The sequence below is a fragment of the Sus scrofa genome, chromosome 3, assembly GCF_000003025.6.
Source record: "Sus scrofa isolate TJ Tabasco breed Duroc chromosome 3, Sscrofa11.1, whole genome shotgun sequence".
NCBI classification, from domain to species: domain Eukaryota; kingdom Metazoa; phylum Chordata; class Mammalia; order Artiodactyla; family Suidae; genus Sus; species Sus scrofa.
The window spans coordinates 72,943,594-72,963,477 of NC_010445.4; the positions used below are offsets into that span (position 1 = coordinate 72,943,594).

General features: G+C 41.6%; 1 protein-coding gene across 6 annotated transcripts in view; it reads left to right on the forward strand.

The window, feature by feature from the left end:
- Positions 1-16,722, forward strand: part of AAK1 (AP2 associated kinase 1) — a 166,339-nt gene extending 149,617 nt beyond the window's left edge. For 4 of the 6 annotated variants that reach the window (XM_013996085.2, XM_005662495.3, XM_003125062.6 and 1 more), the window contains 5 exons: positions 6,041-6,142; positions 7,194-7,295; positions 8,672-8,782; positions 10,363-10,473; positions 11,376-16,722. In XM_013996085.2, the coding sequence (XP_013851539.1) occupies positions 6,041-6,142; positions 7,194-7,295; positions 8,672-8,782; positions 10,363-10,473; positions 11,376-11,470 (521 nt within the window). In that variant the 3' untranslated portion in view covers positions 11,471-16,722. Of the gene's footprint in view, positions 1-6,040; positions 6,143-7,193; positions 7,296-8,671; positions 8,783-10,362 lie in introns of all 6 variants that reach the window. The other 2 variants (XM_021087408.1, XM_021087409.1) reach the window with 1 other exon arrangement.

Genomic DNA, 19,884 nt, shown 5'->3' on the forward strand with positions numbered 1-19,884 from the left:
TGCATTGTTTTCATAATAAGGTAAAAGACAATTGAAGTTCGTTCTTTTTGCAAATGAGGAGCGAGCTCAGCTGTTCCCCCATCTCCTCACCCTGTTTTTCTGGCTGTGCATGTCTGTGCAGAGTCAGCACATTGAACAGCACGTTGAGTCAGCTCTCTGCATTTCCTGAAACCTGCCACCTTGGGGCCACTCATTTTAGCTGCTGTCCATGTCACCGAAGAGCCCTCCAAGTGTCCCTTCCCTGCCTTTATTACCACTTCAGAGCTCCAGTGATTTCTTAGGCAGTCCATCTTCTAAGCAACTAGTTTCTCCTTCCTGTTTTCGCCTTCTTGTTGTGTGATTGAACTTTTAGAAGTGGATAAGATCTTGGAGCTCCTGTCATGGCTCAGTGGTTAACGAATCCGACTAGGAACCATGAGGTTGCGGGTTCTATCCCTGGCCTTGCTCAGTGAGTTAAGGATCCAGCATTGCCATGAGCTGTGGTGTAGGTTGCAGACGAGGCTCAGATCCCATGTTGCTGTGGCTGTGGTGTAGGCCGGTGGCTACAGCTCTGATTCGACCCCTAGCCTGGGAACCACCATATGCCACGGGAGTGGCCCAAGAAATGGCAAAAAGACAAAAAATAAAAATAAAACATAAAAAATAGAAGTGGATAAGATCTTTAAGATTATCTTCATTCTATCAGTAAGGAAACTTACGTCCAGAGAGAGACAGTGACTTGCCCAGAGTGCCACACAAACTTAATAGAGAACCCAGATCCCCTGGTTCTCAGTACCTTTTCTTCCTCTCTCCTAGACCAAGCTGCCTGCTGCAGCTCACTTCACTTTATTCAAGGAATTCTGTTTATTCTCTTCTCATACTCAGGCATTTGAGTAATATCTAGAACTTCACCTGTTTTCACTATTGTAATCTCATATATCTGTGGCATGGTGACCTCCTCATCTAGTTTTCTTACTTAAAAGAGATGTTAATCCTCTTTTATGTACTAAGCACTTCAGTTTATACCTGTGCGCATGTGTGTGTGCACACGACACACAAATTCTGATAAATACGCCCATTTAATCCTAACCACCCTTTAAAGTAGTTCTTAGCTCTATTGACAGGTTAAAAAACTGGCACTTAGGAAAAAGTTGGGCAACTAACTTAAATTCAAGCTCTTGGACTCTTTAGTGTTGCTTATTTACTTCGGGGGATTTTGCAGACCCCAGCTGAAAATGTACAACATCACAATAAAAGATCAAATAAATGAATAATGCCCTCCCCAAATCCAAGAATCTTCTCCCTTCTCCCCCCAACACATTTAGGATCTGAAGCCATTCTAAAAATATCAGAGTCAGCCTAGGAACTGATACAAAACTGGGCCATGTTCTTCTATCCAGAATCATCCGCTGCTTTTCACATATTCTGGAATATGGTGTGGTCAGGGACTTGTGATTCTAACACAAAGGAGTTGGAAAATTCTTGTAAAATGTTTCTTAGGGTGATTAAATTATAGCAAAGTCCTGTTTGTGAATTATTTTTGGGTTTCACTGACCTGTCACTTTATATAATTGAGAAGTAGCGTCTGAGTCTTTACATTTCAGGTATGAACTGTCCCAGAAGATGGGGGGGCGAGGAGGGGGTTGCATCCAGAGAAGCCATTTCCCATGATTCAAGTAGAAATTTTAAAAGTCTTCGTTTGTTAGATAGCAACAAGTCATCATATGCCAGTGTAGATGGAGCTTGATCAAGGTTTTAGATCATAAAGAACACTTCTGGTGCAGTTTCCTAAATTCCCCCACCCTCTCTTCTGCTCTTTCCCGCCCTGCATCATGATACATGGCCTCAGAGTGTTTTTATAAAAGATGTGAGAGAGGAGACGTTCCCGACATGGCCCAAAGGAAACGAATCTGACTAGGAACCATGAGGTTGCAGGTTCAATCCCTGGCCTTGCTCAGTGGGTTAAGGATCTGGCGTTGCCGTGAGCTGTGGGGTAGGCTGCAGACACAGCTCGGATCCTTTGTTGCTGTGGCCGTGGTGTAGGCATGGCAGCTGTAGCTCCAATTAGACCTGTAGCCTGGGAACCTCCATATGCCATGGGTGTGGCCCTAAAAAGACAAAAAAAAAAGATGTAAGAGAAGAGCGAGATTTCATAAAATGAAGGCTCTCGAGGCCAGACCTTTATGCACCTATGAGTCCTCTGGGCTGTGATTTATAGATTGTCAGCCTCCTGTAGCCTTTCTTTTATCTTCCAAATACAATCGGTTCTCAAATTCTTTTTTTTTTTTTTTTTTTTTTGTCTTTTTGCCATTTCTTGGGCTGCTCCCATGGCATATGGAGGTTCTCAGGCTAGGGGTTGAATCAGAGCTGTAGCCGCCTGCCTGTGCCACAGCCACAGCGACACGGGATCCGAGCCACATCTGCGACCTACACCACAGCTCACGGCAGCACCGATCCTTAACCCACTGAGCAAGGCCAGGGTCTGAACTCACAACCTCATGGTTCCTAGTCGGATTCGTTAACCACTGCGCCACGACGGGAACTCCCGGTTCTCAAATTCTTATTTCCAGTGACCAAAAATGACCAATAAGAGCTTTAAATTTATCTTCTAAGAGTCTGTACACTTTAAAGCAATCAAAGCCTTAGTTAAACCACAAGAATGACTCTCTAGAACATAGACAATCTAGGTCCTAGTCCTGGCTAGCTCTGAGGCTTACTTGCTCTAAGAGCTTAGCCAGGTAGCCTCACTATTCTGGAGCTGTTTCTTCCTCTGTAAGTGAGAAGGCTAATTGGACAAGATCTGAAGTTCCTTCCAGCATTAACATGTCTTTTATAACTTGACCATCATGCACGGAACCCTGTCTGTGCAAAATCCCTTCTTCCTCTGGTTATGGAGCTAGGCAGACCCTGTAGGCAACATGTGAAGGGAACTTTGAAGTCAAGTCAAGGCTCTACTCTGTCCCATCTTTGACTTTGGGCAAGTCACATACTCTCATGGTCTCTGGTGTCCATTCTCCTCAACTGTATCAGTAGTGTTTGACATTGAACTTTACAAATGCAAATGACCCCCATTGTTAGAATAACCCCTGGGGTTGACACTGAGTAAAGGAGAGCCTTTTCTGGCTGCAGGAGCACTGGGGGTAAAAGAGGCCACAGGAGCACGCTGTCTACCTTACTCAGGCTGTGGCCCTGGCCTTTCCCTCCTACTTTTCTGCCTGGTATGACTCTGATCCTTCCCCCAGTTCCAATATTTGAATACCCTAAGCAGCAGCACCCGTACAGATTATCTACATGAACAGCCTGTTACTTTGAGGTTTGGTCAGAAAAGTAGTCTCCCTAGGTTTGGCAGTTTACCCTGTCCCCAACCCATTCCATCTCACCGTGCAACACGCACACATGCACACACATACTTTTTACCCTCTCGTGCTTTTGGCTAATGGCTAATAAAAGAATTAAATTCTTGTTGAAGGACCTGGTTTTTGCGGTTTATTCCGCTGTTGTCTCCACCTCCCCAGTGAAGCCAAAAGGCAGAGATATGACAGAGGAGTGGGATCTGAGTCCTGGGACACAGAAATTAAGATGATACCTTTCCTGCCGTCAGGGCTGCAAGATAAATGAAAACAGAAAGTTCCTGATGTGGCAGGGAGGGTGAGGAAAGGCTTAGAGGTGATGCTCCAGTGACTGCTATAAAAAGATTGGGAGGAGGTGTCTCCATTTTGCAGAAGTTTAAGGACTGCCCCAAGGTCTCAGCCGGTCACTGGAGAGGCCAAAGCAAACTGCTGTATGAAAGCTGAGTAATCTGGGCTCTTTCCTTTTCATCCAGTGGGTCACAAGTTTGCAAAAATCTAAGTGCTACAAGTGAAAGCAGCAAATAATTGCTTTTTTTTTTTTTTTTTTTTTTTAACCGAAAGCAGCTTTCCAAGGGGAATAAAACAAAAGCTAGTGTTCAGAATAATGAAAAACTAGACTTTTGGGGAAAACCATCTTACTTTTGCCAGTATGCTGAAAATTGCCAAAGATATTTTAAACGTCTTTTCCTACAATGTCATATACAGTTCAAGATTAATACTCATGATACTACACTTCCCTTCTTGGTTAGAACCCTGAGGTTTTTCCCTGCTGCTGAGAGGCTGCTTTTTTCCCTTCCTTTCTTCATTGTAAATGAGAAATGTAGCATTGTGTTATTTAATTCAAAGATACCTGCATGCTATGCATTCAAAGATGGTAAATCAGTTTCACATCTAAAAATATCTTTCTCTGCAGTGTGTTAATCGTACCAAAGCAAACTATCTTGCCAAGACACTAGAATCCATTGTTTTGTTTCATCTGCGTAGTTATAGATCACCTAAATTACAGATCGCCTCAAGTGTGGTTTCTGTCCCTCAATGACTGTCGGTTTTGGTTTTTGCTTATCTTGATTTGATAGCCTGAAAGAATACAGATTCATTGAAATATTGTATACACATCCTTGAACTTTAAGTCACTTCTCTTTCTCAAACATTTTGATTTTAGTTTTTTCTTAGTGGCAATTTATTTCTATGATAGAAAAAGCATTAGTGGGAGTTCGAGTCATGGCTCAGCGGTTAACAAACCTGACTAGTATCTGTGAGGATGCGGGTTCAGTTCCTGGCCTTGCTCAGTCAGTTAAGGATCCAGCGTTGCCATGACCAATGGTGAGGTCAGAGACCCGCCTCAGATCCCCTGTTACTGTGGCTGTGGCATAGGCCGGCAGCTACAGCTCCAATTCGACCTGTAGTCTGGAAACTTCCATATGCTGCAGGTGCAGCCCTAAAAAGAAAAAAGAAAAGAAAAAGTATTGGTGACACGCCTTTAACTAGGCATGTTATGGAATTTTGGTGGCCTCAGTCTCTTAGTAAGTAAAAGGAAGTATGAGCTGTTAATTCCCTCTTTCTGTATGAGTCTATGATTCATTGTTTTGTGTCTCGTTAATGCTCTATTTTTAATAAGTTCAAGGTAGAGAGTTGTCGATGGATCAGGCTAAAGAAATTGTTTGGGAAGGAACCTTGATGTGCACATGTTACACACATTTAAGTTATCAGGTGTGACAAATCCGGTGGCTTCCAATGTCCTATTGTTTCTTAGCCAAAAGACAGCAAAAGTAATCCATCTGCAGGCTTAAGTGAATTTTGTGAGATTTGACAGTGTAATAATAAGAACACAAGTAGTGTCACAAGCTCTCCATTGGCAGACAGCAGACGACTATTGACGTTAACTTAGGTATGGTTTCATTGCTTCTCTGGGTTAAGTTATAAACTATTTTTCAGTGCAAGTCAAAAACAGAGAGAGTCAAAACCGAGCCCAGGAAGAGATATGAGTACACAAAGACTTAGAGGCGCATGTGTATGGCAGCTTCATTTTTAATAGCTAAAAGCTGGAAACAACCAATTGTCTGTCTGCTGATGAATGAATCAACAAAATATAGTGCTCTCATACAGTGGAATACTACTCAGCAATAAAACAAACTGCCAATATATGCCACCATATGGAGGGCTCTCGAAAGCATTATGCTAAATGAAGGTCATCACAAAAGACTACATGCTCTGTAGGAGATGGTGGGAAAGGCAAAGCTATGGTAAGGACAGAAAACAGAGGCGTCATCTCCATGAGTCATTGCCATGGTCCGGGGGTGAGAGGAAGATGTTTGCTGGAGAGGAGGTCAAAGCTCCTCTCTGGGCTGATGGAAATGTTCTACCTCATTATTTCAGTGGTGGTTCTGTGTACATTCAGAATTCATCAAGGGTACACTTAAAATTGGTGACTTTTACTCGGTATAAATGACACTTCAAATTTTAAAATAAACTTAGGGCAGCATCTTGAATGCCTTAGCAAGTGACCACATCATTTGGGGAAATCATCCTTTTTAAACTTGGTACTTTGAAAGCCCGTTTGCTGTAAGATACTCGCAATATTTGGTTTTGATGATGAATCTGTATAAAATTTTGACCCCTAAAATGCATTTGCATAGAAAATGGCAAATGATCAGCTTACTTTAATATCTCATTGCATTTTTACTCTCTCTTTACCTCCCTGCCCAACCTAGAAAAACTAATTGAAGGACTCAAATCTCCTGACACTTCTCTTCTGCTCCCTGACCTCTTGCCTATGACAGACCCTTTTGGTAGCACTTCTGACGCTGTAATTGGTAAAGTCATCATCTGTTGTTTCTTGAGTCATGCATGCTATGTGTGTCTGTTTCAAGAACGGCAACTAACTGGTTAACAGATCCCCACTGAATGGCCCTAGTGAGGAGTGGAAACGCAGAAATGGCTTGAAGCCTTCTTGTGTTGGAAAGATGCTTTTTGCTAACCCAGAAACCAGGATTGTTGAATCTCCCTGTTATCACACCAAACGAAGCATCTTCTCTGCCTTCCAGCAGCACAATGCTGTTATTTATGCCTTTCTTGAAATAGTGCGATTTCTAGTGACTTTCTTTTGATTGAGGAGAAATGTGGAAAAATTCACATTTGGTTACAAAGGCTTCATGAAAAAAAGTTGATTTCAAGCTGGACTTCACTTTTAGCAGATTCTTCTTTAGAAGGCCTGTGAATCTGCCAAGTGTCAGTAGCTGAGAAAGCATCTGCCTGTGGTAAAGCCGCACGAGTCGAATCTAGGGCAGGGGCTTGATCTGCTTGCTTTTACACTTTCTTGTGATCCACTGCCAAGACACACAAGACCTATAAATTTCTGGGGCCCCTGTACCACCAGAAGGTCCTAAAGCTCAGAAATGCCCATGGCCCTACAGAGAGATGGGGCTCCAGCTCCGGGGGGCAGGGGGAAATGTCACACCGTAAAGAATACCTGAAGCTATATCCTGGCATGGCAAGGCATAGAGTGGGCTTGCCCTCAGGTTTATTCCTTAAGAAAAGCAAAATTACCAGAGGATATTAAGATGCCTTTCAGCCTGTGTTTTCTGACATGTAAGAGGTCTGCTTGGGTGGCACGCATTCTGCAGTGATCTGTAAAAACTGAGACTCACCGAGATTGATAAGCTAGCCACAGTGGTTAACGTTGCATGTGCGTGCTCAGCCACTGAAGCCCAGACACTCAAAGCAAAGCAGCAGAAAGAAAACAACTTACTGTGCTTTCCATCTGGCCTGAGACACGTAGAAAGCCCTCACAGAATTGCCCAAAGAACCTTCTGATTCCCTTTTCCTTACCTTCTCGTCTCCTTTCTTAATGCTCTGTCACAAAAGAAAAAGCTGATGTCGCTGTTGAGAGTCTCATACCAGGACTGGAGCCCCCGGTGCCCCAGCGCCTCCCATCTCAGACGGAATCCGTGGCCTCCAACCGCACAGGTCAGTCAGGCGTCTCTGCAGCTGCAGGGACTGGTCAGTGTGAAGAGCCCTCAGAGTCGGGCTTTCCACCTGAGACAGCTGGGTCCTGGGCTTATTTCACGGCCTGGTTGCTTCCTCCTGGAACGGAGGCTTGGGGTTATTACACCCCAGCTTCTAGATACTGAGCCATGTTTGCTCAATAAAGGGCCGTGTTCTTTATAGAGTGATCCCTGGGCTTTCTTTGGTTACAGTCTTTCTTTATTGAAGATTTTTTTCCCCTACTGGTGGCAGGTTCCCTCTGCCTCCTTAATTAAAGAACCCTGCTGAGCTGTAAGGATGCTCTTGACTCCTCCAGGGTACTGAGCAGTCTTTCAGATCCAACAATGTCAGTGATATCCGTGGAGGCTCACTATATGTGTGTTGGCATTCTATTCTCAGCACAGAGCTTTAATCACATCTAAGTGACTGGCTATTAAATTGTAGGTAAAGTTGAAATCTTTCCTGGATCCATCATTGTTTTTACCCCAGTTTCAAAGTTCACTCTTGTTGAAACTCCTTAACTACACATCCTTAATATAGATTTGATACCCTTCATTTTACTGAGTCCATAATTACCTTGATAAAAGTGCCCACTTTGCTAATTTGGAACAGAAACAAATGTTTAGGAAATAGGAGAATAAACTCATCTAAGTTAAAAAAAAAATTAGCACAGAAGACAGTATGTTTCTTTTTCCTTGTGTTTATTTGGCTATTTTCTCCTAGAAACTTTCCCAGAAAACAATCCATATATTAAAATACTTGAACTCTGAGTTTTGCCTACTTTCTGTTCCTTAACAAAAAGCAAAATCATGGTTCAAAGGAGCAAATCAAATTTAAAGAACACTAGTGAGAGACAAGATCATCCTATTTTGAATGGAGACCTGACAAGAGTACTGTTTAATAATGCCATATTCTGCTAGTAAGCCAGGGACAACCCTTTCTCATCAGCTTGGATACCTCATCCTATAGCACCTTTTTAAATTAGTGTTTAGTTTAAGTAAAACTCTTTAGTTGCAAAGGCATTTTCCCCAAATGGCATTTGCTAAGAACGGAGTTACCAAAATGTCATTGATACCCAAATGGTTTACCTGCTTAACCAGCAAACTCCAAAAAACAAAACAAAACAAAACAAACCTTCCATATTTATGTATTTCTGTTAAGAGGAGTCTAGAAATACATGTCTCTATAGATGAAATCCAGAGTGCCTCACGTATTTCTTTTGGTTTTCTTTCTCCCACCTTGGCTTGTGTGTATGTTGTAAATACAGTAACTTAAAGGCTAAGACCTAATCTCATGGTGTTGTTGTGTGTGCCATTTAATGCCATCAATGACCTGGGATGCTGTTAATCTGGACTCAGATTCTCTCACCGGGGAAGATGCCCTGATTGATTGCTCTCTGCTTTCTAACCCTACTACTGACCTTCTGGAAGAATTTGCCCCCATAGCGATCTCTGCTCCGGCCCATAAAGGTAAACGCTTTCCTCTTCTCAGGCCCACATGTATCCTTAGAGAAGAACTGAGCAACTCCTGAGAATTGTGTAACCACTTCCTTAAGTAGAAAACGAGCTTGTGTCCTAAGCCCCTGTGTTATAATCCCTTTCAATAAGAATATTTAGTAAGGCTGGGACAACAGATTGTGAAGGTATTACTTTCTGATTGAAATGCAGATATTCCATGCTTTCTGTTAAGGAGAGCAGTCAGCTTTTGCAGTCAGCTCAGAGAGATGGTTGAACAGTCAACTGTCCACTAACTGACCATAACTAGGTACTTGTTGGCCTTGGAGCTTAAAACTGTTTCATTAAATTGGACTGAAGGTCTTTTGATAGTGATCATTACAATAAAGAAAAAGATATCATTCCTCAAAAGTCACTCCTCAAAGATTGAACTTATAAAAGTTTTGATTTTTAGTTACCATTTGAATAATGATTACTTACTCATTAATTACTTATAATGGTATTTCTTTTTCTTATCTGCTATTTTCATGTCTTAGTCTTGGGTTAATACTGGTTTGAAATTCTGGGCAGAGGGAGTTTGAATTGAGTCCTATTCAGTGAGCAGTGTGTGAGAGTGATAGACACTATGTCTGGTTTACCGTATATAGGCATTTGCTAAATTATTTCTGAGCTCAGACAGTGAAAATAGTTTTCTGGAAGGAGCAAATACATATAAAAAGAATAGCTTTAAGTCCTTGCTGAAGAAAATTTAGAAGGGAAGCTTCCCCAAGGCGACTAAAAATTAATTAGCCTTTGGTTTGCAATGGTAGTGGCAGATTTTTTGTTTTTACCCTTGACAGCATTAAAATGGCTATGTTTTTTAGAGCATGTAGAGAGAGTTTACCTAGGTAGCCAATTATGGCTGGCAGGCATGTGTCAGCAGCAATGTATAATTACAGAGAAGCATCACTTGCAGAATAGGTGCTCAACTAGCGCTTGCTTGTGGGATAACCTTGATTAGAATGGAAGAGAATTTTTACCAAACTTCTGCTTAAAATCTCAGAGCATATGATCTTGTGCCCCAACATTCCTGAGGTGTCAGAGTTTGAAAGTCTTTTTTTTTCCAATCACTGGGCAGTGAGTTCTTTCAGAAGTATTTGTTTGCCTGGTATATATGTATAGTGATTACTTCTTAAAGCGCAACTGATTATCTCCCCACTGCTCCTGTTTGAGTTTTTCTCCATGTTGTTAGTCCAGCCTCTGTTTGCTCAATAAAGAAGATAAATGACTAAATCCCATGCTTTTGTGAGTTACCAACATTAAAGTGATACCTCACAACTAGATTTAATGGCCTTATAATAGTAGGGAGAATTCTTTGTATACCCTTTCTGCCCTCTCATTTATGAAAATCTTAACATGGCCAGCTCCAAAGCATTTTCTGTTTCCCCAAGTTTTCTGGCTTTACTCCTTTTATTTCAACTCAGGAGAATAAGCATTTTCACCTTTAAAAACAACAGTGACTGTACAGTTGGGAACTTTGTAACTCTTATGTATTCTCTCATTTGCTAACCTCTACCTCCGTTGTTTCTGCTTGTGTACTTGCATTGTGTATTAAGCTGCAGAAGATAGTAATCTCATCTCAGGTTTTGATGTCCCTGAGGGCTCGGACAAGGTGGCAGAAGATGAGTTTGACCCTATTCCTGTATTGATAACCAAAAACCCACAAGGTAAGAAAGAGAAGATGGGGAAAAGCAAAGAGCTTGACATCAGCTCTCTTCAAAATAGTACTGTACCTAATCAGCAAGGGGGAAAAAGGAAATTGGAGTGATGACAGTCATTGCGGACTGGACCAGTTTAGATAAATGGAGATACAGATAAAGGTAGTGATACAGGTATCTTAAAGCATGAGCAGGGTGTTTATTTAGAGAGAAGAAAAGTATTTAATAGTTTGATTAAAAGCTGGTTTTTACAAAGTATCAAGCTAAAAATAAAATGATCTTCAGTCAATGGAAACCTGAAGATATATAACCAAAAAAAAAATTTTTTTTAAAAAGCTGAACATTTTTTATCATGATTAGAACAGTCTGTAATAAATATTCTTTCCAAAGAGATTAACAGTGGTGCTTTGATATCATTTGCATCTTTTAGACATTTATGGAGCATCCTTTTTCCTCTTTGATGGATTAAAATCATTTGAACATGCCATAAGACACTAAATTGCTGTAGGACTATCTGTATACTTTTAAAGCATGTCTTTACTGCAGTAGTCTTAAGAACTAATTCTTCCCCAAAGCAAAAATGACTGATTTTTACTTTACTGGGGAGATACGTTGATGTTATCAGGAAGTTAATGCACAGCCAGCAGTTCTCAGGTAAAATAGATACTCATTTGGAAATAGCGTCTTCTCTGCAAGGTCTCCTGCCTAAAGTATGGTGTGTGCACACTGCCTGAACTTTTGCTGGGAGGTCGTGGACAGCTAATTTACATGTTTAAAAATTAACATGTAAGAGATTGCAAAATGTAAATTGTTACTTCTCTAGGCTTTGTTTTTTTCTCCTTTGCTTGTTCTGCACATCTAAACCTTAACCCTCTGTGTTTTGTACTGAATTCCTATCTCTCCACTTCCAGGTGGGCACTCTAGAAACAGCAGTGGGAGCTCTGAGTCCAGTCTTCCCAACCTAGCCAGGTCTTTACTGCTGGTGGATCAGCTCATAGACCTGTAGCCGTGACCCAGTAGCAGATGCAGTTCTGTAACCTTCATACCGTAATATACATTTTCATTACGGAGTTATAAGAAAATGATTTTTTTAAAAAATCTGCAAATAAGGGGCCCTCTAGCCCTAATCTCCTCCCCCTTGCCTTCTCCCGTAGAAATGATAAGGAAAGAAAATCACTTCGGCCCTCCAGATATTCCTTGGCCAGTTCCTCCCTGTTAGTTTGCTGTGTTTTCTCATTACCCTTCTTCAATAGCATTATCTTAAATCAAACGCTAGATGCCATGAGCTTCACCTCCGCTGGAATCGACTCCACCAAAAGCTTAACTGTAACAGAAACTAGTGAATTGACACCTTTGTCTCATTCTTGCTAGGAATGGCCTCCCAAATCAATGCTCCAACCCCTGTCTCCTTTGGCCAGATGCTGATGAATGTGTTTCTCTGTTTTTGTTTTTTATCCTGCTGCATTATCATGAGGACATGGCTTCTTCGGTTGATCTTAACTCTAGGCAAAACCTGGAGATGGGTGTATGGTTTAAGAGAGGGTGAAACTGACTGATGGGATATGTTTGAAAAGAGAAATTGAGCCCAGCTCTAGCCAACCAACTTTGACCTTGTCTGATCATAGACTTAGCCAAGGGATTTTACACCCCATGCAACCTGCCCAGCATTCGTCCAGCATTCTGGCTTCCATTGAATCGTGATTTCTCAATCTGGAGACGTGACTGCAAGTACCTGAGATCCTTGGATAAAATGTGTACATTATGTAAAGCCCAAGTATTGCCATTCCTTTTCATGTTAACTGTCCCAACCCGGGATCTCAGAATTAGACCAAAACAAGACAATGGTGGTAATATGATACCTTTTATTAGAAGACTTTTCACTGGGGGGCGGGGAGGGGGGGTGGATGGGGGAGGGGAAGGAATTGTAGCAGAAACAGATGTATTTTTCTTGTGATTTTTATTTTGAATCAAATATTGTAAATTGTGTATAAATGAAGATGCTGAATAGTTCTGTTTCCACATGGCGTATCGAGTCCGATATCAGGTGTCTGTACAGGGTTTTGATCTCTTTCCCTTGTATAACTAACTACTACACAGCAATCTTACAGTGTAACATATGGAATCATTTTGAGTAGACTTGTGCGTTGCTCTGAGCTTTCAGCAGGTCCTCTGTCTTTGTAGAATAAGCATGTTGTTTATTTTCCAATAATCAGAAATAAGTATGCTGACGAGCTAGGCAAAATTTGACTCTGGCTACTTACCTTTCTTTCTCTCTGATGTTTGAATTGAAGGATGCAGCCAATGAAATATGTTCAGTTGGTTTTCCTTGGCTTCCTAGATGAACAAAACAAAACAAAGCATAGTTTCTCACTAACCTTAGAATATTGTTCATAAAATTAATAAAGGCCCCTGCACTGACATGACGACATGCCTCATGGTCACCCTCTGTATATGTCCTTACTCACCGAAGTATATTTTTTTTCCTTATATGCAAAGCAGTTTTATAAAAATCATCCTTTTGAAAAGGGATGGGCACAGAGCACCCCATTCGGTTTTCTTCCGTGGTCACAAGGGAAACACTTAGTTGATCGGATCTGTACCAATAAAATTCCAAGTCCATTTGCTTGTTTCCCTATCTAGAATTCTTATTTCTTCTTCCAAACATTTGCACTTTAAGGTGGGGGGGAGAGCTAAACAGCCACAACAGCCTGCAAAAAAAAAACACTGTACTTCGGAGGTCAAGCTCTGACCCCAGCCGTGAGAGAGCAGCCTTTGAAAGGTATCAGAAGAAAAATCTGAACCTTTCAGTCTTCCTTCTGACTTTAAGTACTTCCATGCCAGCCAAAACTAGATGTGCTAAGGAAAAGCCTCCCTTAGGATAATGGATCATTTCCAAAATTGAGGAAGGCACAACCTTCAGGCTGAGGATGCCAAAAAGATATCCTTGAAGAGCTCTCCGCTACTGGATAGCAGTGAAAGTGGGACTTGGTTTGCCCCTTTATGGACAGGAGTATCACTGAAGATCAAAATCGTATTCTTTTCCCCAGACAGAGAAAGAGTATATAAACTAATGGAGATGTTTATTTTTAAGTAAGAGTAATGTGTTATGCCTGTGTTTTCCAGTTTGATTTTTTTCATACGTGTATGTTAGAAATATAATGAAATATCTAGTTTCTCAATTGAATAGAAACCATGAAGAGTACAGTTTAGAAATTAGTGTCTCTAAATTGTTCCTTTCATGTGTTACCTGTAATCCCATTGAGATATATGATCTAGTCATCTGGCTCAATAAAGTTAACTGGAGAATGTTAATGAAAATGAACAGACTAGAAACCAGAGAGACTGGGTGGAGGAGGCCTGAGGAAGATGATGACATGAAATTATCTTGAGTTTCTTCTTGAGGAGTAGAGCTTCCAAGGAGAGAAACTCTTTTTCTGTTAAGGAATTCATGTGAGTGCTTGGCAAACAGGGCCTCCCTCAGTTTGTAGCATCATCCCGGATCTGAACAGCTTTATTTGAGGTGGGTGCAGTGTGCCGATAATTGACAGACCTTTGAATCTATAGACTGAGCTGCAAGTGGGACCTTCAGGGTCATTCTAGTCCATCCACTTCATTTCCTAGATGTGAGACCTGAAGCTGGTAGTGGAGAAGAGGGCTGGGCAGGACAGGCCACCTGGGAGCTCATCCTGACCTTGACTCATGGGCGGCCAAGTGGCCTTCAGCGAGGGCTTCACTTCTGAGAGCTACTGTCTCTTGGTTACGGTGATGTATTTGGACCTAGATGGTTTTTAAAACTATACAATTCCAGGGTTCTGAGCATACATTATTATTCTTTGGGGGGACTATGAAGGATTTGTATAATCTTGATGTTCTTCAGTTATCTTCTGCAGCTCTTAATTGTAGCAGTACTTACACTGTAGAGAATTACACTGGGCTTTCGCTAACCTGGGTTGCTCTGTCTTGGTTATCTGAATAGACACGTAAGTCATCACAGAGTTTCAGACATAGGTTTTCTTTGTTGTACTATTACACACGCGTATCTACCTATTCCAGCAAAACAGTATCAGAAGATTTTAATTCTCTTAAACTGTAAAATCAATGATCTGCCATATAAAAAATCAACAAATACTCTAAGCATATGTTTCTGATTTGCTTTTATTTTTTTGCTTTTTAGGACCACACCCATGGCATATGGAGCTTCCCAGGCTAGGGGTCTAATTGGAGCTACAGCTGCGGGCCACAGCCACAACCATAGCCACAGCCACAGCAATGCCAGATCCGAGCCGCGTCTTTGACCTACACCACTGCTCACAGCAATGCCGGATCCTTAACCCAGGGATCGAATCCACGACCTCATGGTTCCTAGTCGGATTCATTTCCACTGAGCCACGACAGGAACTCCCCTGATTTGCTTTTATTCTGACTCTGTGAACTTAGTAACTATAGCAGAAAACATCACAAATTGGGTTGTTTTTTTTTTTTTTCTCTTTCCAGCATTCAAATAACTAGATCACCAAATTCAAGTCCCAGTGTTTTTAAAAACACAAGCCTCAGAGGAGATAAGATTTAAATGGACACTTCTAAATATGATTATAATGAATGATTTCTTTAGCAGACATATTAGAATTTTGACATCTAATTGAATGTTGTTTCTTTCAAGGGCATCTGGTTTTACTTGGGAAACTAATACTTAACTCCTCTCCTTAGAAATACTATCATAGAAGGTAATGTAACTGAAGAAAATCAGTTGTGTTATTATCTAATGAATATCGCTTTCAGTATCTGAAAGTATGCTCTTTTTCTTGGTCTTTTTCTCCCACTCTTGATTCTGAGTAACATTTGGATATTTCCCAAAATCAAAATCATTCCCCTAAGCCGAAGAGTGGTTACTTTTGAAGATCATAAGAAGAAGAATCCACTGAAAATTCCCATAGAGGACCTTATAATGGACATGTGACAACAGTCAGTCTTCATGTCCTTAATATTCTGAATGAGGGAACTTGTGTGATTTTGCCTGTCTTTAGTATGGTTTAGAACATTGAAATACACGAGTTTGCAAATACCTCTGAAAGAGGTTGTCCCTTTGTTCAATGCAATGGATGTTGGACTTGCCTCTTCCTGAATTACAGTTATAGAATTTGGATTGCCAATCATTAGAGGGGAACAGACCCAGGGAAAGAATCTGTTTTTCTCAAGACGAAATATTAGTCTTGTTTCTAATCCTTTTGTTCCTGCTCTCCTGACAGATAAGTGGTTCAAACCAATACAGTCTCTCCCCCTCCCCCAGGTCAGGAACAGTCCTGGCTCAGCCCTGAGGTGTGGAGGCGTATGAGTTCAGTGGAGCAGATGCACGCTCCAGATACCTTGGGCCAAAATAAAGTCTCCCGTGCTGATGTATGTCTACAGTTCCAGGAGGCTTTAACTTTCCCTGTCCGTAAGATTCAGGATTCTGTAGCCATGAACTTAGAGTTTGGGGGTAAAAATGACAGGATTGCCCCAAGTACTGAATTAATTAAGCAAATTCGATGCTGCCAGGCAGAACAGAGAAACTATTAGATGGATATTTAAAATGCTATCTTTACTGACACACTCCAGATATTACAAAGCTATCTTTTATTCCTCTCAAGAGGCTGTAATTTTACCAACACCAAGTTAGCCTCTTCCTTTTCCCCACTTTTAAATTAAGTGTCTGAAGTTGGATGTGCTTGGGTTTCCTGAGGCAGAATGAATCCCAGATGGCTTCCATTTCAAATCATCGGTAACAAGATACTGTTTTGTTTCCCCTGGGTTTCCTTTCACTGTGATGGCGGTGTGGGGGGGGGGGGGGCATTCTTTGGATAATGCTGACCTATGCAGAATTACCAAATGGTGGTCGTTGCTAGAAAGGAAGATATTTTCTTGGTTCCCACTGTGATGTAGTGTCCTCGGTGTACTCTCTCTCCCTGTGAGTATTCCCCCCACCCCCTTGCACACCCCCTCGTCCCACAGACCTCTGTCCTGTCCTCCCCGGGAAGACAAAGCAAACAGAGGTACATGAAGCTCTCTTATACAGCAAAGGTGTGAAATTTGAACATTGCTACACAACTATTATATAAAAAACAAGTCTGTAAACAGACTTCTTATGTAAACATACAGGAAAATAAAGACTTTTATCTGTTCAAATGGGAGCATGATGTTCAGAGCTGTAAATAACTTAATACAATAGCTGCTCTCTTCCTCATCGGAAAACCCACTTTTGCAAAAAAAAAAAAAAAAAAAGATTTAAACACATTGTTGAATGCCAGTAAGTGCCTGTGCACTAGGAAAGTGCAGACACGTACGAGAGATGAGCCTAGGTCATTTTTATAAGTCAAGGCTACCCTGGCTTCACCCTGTAGTCAGAATAAAATCCCTGTGAGCCTGTATTTGATATGACCAGACATGGAGCTGTACATAGGAACACAGATTTGCAGCCTCCCTTCTCTCATTTAATCTTTAATATGCCCAGGCCAGTTTAATGAAACATTTTCTGTTGACAGCAGCAGTTTTATGCCCAGGGAGAAATTCTCTCATTTAATTGCTCCATTGGCTTGAAAGGCACAGCATGGCTAGCCAGCACTGGCTCCCATCAAGTCCCTTATTCCCCAGTCGTGGGCTTTAATGCAACTCCGTAACATATGGTAGGACCAAATGCTTAATTTTATTATCTTACAAAAGGTCATGGAAATTATTTGTTTGCTGTACGTCTGCTGATTCCCCGATTTGGCTCTGAAAGTGTAGATTTCATTCGGTGCTGCATTTCTGAAGTTCTTGTGAAGGGATATTCTGCTTTCTCTTTGCTAATAACTAACTATGTGGGAAGGTTTCCCAGTACTCTGAGTCTTCAGTTTGGGGCAAGAATTATGTCTTTGATATTTCCTATAACTGTTGTTTCTCTTTATAGTATGGGAGAAAGGAAAATCCCGGCCACACATGATATATTGCACGCAGGAATATCCAGCCTGAAACTTAAGCCTTCAGATTTTGACTGTTTAGGAAGCAGTCTGGATGGCCCTCAGTGTCCATCAGATAAAATGTCCCGGGTAAACCTGCTCTAAATCATTCAGCACTTGGAGTTGCTTTGGAAATTAATAGGGGTTTGGTCAGGATAATTGCCAAATTATCAGATACTTTTGGGGAGGCCTTTCCTTATCTCTGAAGCATATATGCTCCTACTGAAATTGACATAATTGGGAGCCTCAAGATAGATGAAAATGGAGTCATCCCAGTGGAAATGTCGAAAAGTGTTCTCAACCTTAACCTGGCATACAGTACTACATCAGAGCAAGCAGAAAAAGTCTGTTTTGACCTCTTGCTTGATTTAATGTGCTAAAGTAAACAAAAAAAGGGATATGTCTTGCCTCAAGGAAACTAGAACCAAATTTCCTACCTTAAGCTTCATGATAAGGAAGACCCTTCCCTTATGCTTGGTGAGAGAGACCCTGGCCCTGTGAGGCCAGGTCCTGGGTTTAAGCTCAGCCCCCCCCCATCACCCCCACCCCCCACGAACAACTGGCTAGCGTTACTGAGTCCTGTGGTCACAGAGCCTCTGCCGTGCGTGCCATTGGTTTCCAAAGGAATCGGGCCAAGGCACTGAGGTTAAATTAGTGTAAATCTTTCCTTGCTAATAGGCAGACTGCTTCAAACATATTTTTCTGGCGGTACAAGGCTGTCTTCACAAACAAGGCCCGTTCACCCTGAAAACACATGCTCTTCCTCCCCACAAGAACACACACTCAGGGTCCCAAAAAAAAACCTCTAACTGCCAACACGATGCAGTGTCTGTCTTGTGTTTACAGTTATTTAGAACCTCTCCTCTCTTGACTGCTTTGTTTCTTGTGCTGCCACCACCAAAATCCCCTGAGTGGGTGTGGATGCCTGCGCTCCCCGTGCCCACCTCTGGGAGACTCGCAAAGGGTGCTTGCTCTCAGCCTTGGTCACACGGCACCTCCTCAAAAAAGAACGGAAAGCTTAAGAGACTTGGCCGTCTCAGGGGAATCCTTTAAATATACTTTCTCCATCCTATAGCGCAGCTTCATGCTGAGATACGAAGTAGGTCTGGCCTTGTTTTGAAGGACTCAGAGACACATTCTCCCTTCAGCTTGATGTTACCATATTTTTGTGACTGTGTTTATAATTTTTTTTTAAGGCTGCTGGAATCTTAGGTTTGATTTTCCTGTCATTCACCATGAAGGTCATAGAATATGCTGAGTTGGCAGATTTACAGTTGTCTTGACCAAGACCTCGTTTTTTAACAGAAGTCATGCAGATAGGTTAGGAATGCCCTTCCAATCCGCCCCAGCTCTGGACATGGGCATCCCTACTGGGTGCTTTACACTCTCAAAATGTGACCTGACCCTGCAGGCCACCAAGGCACCTTTGTTCTATAGGTAGCTGCTCTCAGGAGGTCTGTGCCCACAATGTGATTTGACTGAATTCTTTTTAAATTACCCCCCAAATATTAGCTCCAGTCAGACCAGCGCTCATTTTCATTATTGGTCCCTAGGGCGCCAGAGTTGGACATTGGCTTGACTAAATTTACCAGTTTTTTTCCTAAGAGATATTTGACTCTCCCACAGAACTACATCAACTTTCAGGATAATTCTGGAGGATGAGAAGTGTGTGCCTTCGTTTGGGGAGCCGAAAACTTTGTCCAACTGATTCTAGGTTAGGAAGTGATTTGGGGCCTTTGGGGGGCCTTTGGTACCACCTGGCTCAGCAAGTCTTATTTTGGAACGTTTCTTTGCCCCCTTTCCTTTGAATTTCTTCCCAGACATCACCATCGGGGAATTGCTGCGACAGATCTAATATTGTACTTGCCTGAGAGATTAGGATTACGTCTTTCCATGTATATCGCAGGGGAGAAGGTGTGCATTTGTTTCCTGTCCCCGGACTAACACTTTCCTGTCACCATGTAGGTGCATATATGAAAGATAATTCAAGGAAACATCCTCCTCAAATACTATTCAGAAAGCCATTTGACATAGAACAGAATCGAACTGAAAAGACTCTAATTTGGAATTCACCGAATACATTCAAAGTTTTAGAAAGAGAAATAAAAATGAGGGGAAAACCCACCTTTTTTTGTGTTTCTGAAAACAATAGTTAAGGTCAGAACTGTTTTAAAACAAAAAGCACTGCTAAAATACAGGATTCAGAGAAACATAGTATTTTTGTACAGTATCTTCCAAAATGTTCAGATCTCTCTCTACACCTCTTTACAATGTAATGTCTCTAAGTAACTGGTTTCCCAATAAATTGATTTTGATGCCGCTTCTGCTGTGTTCTGTGTGCTCAATTCAAGCAGAAATTTAGCAGGGGAAAATCATTAGCAGAAGTTTCTACTAGCTAATGGTTTGCTTAGAAGGGGAGAGGGTGACATGGGGAGGGGATGATTGAATT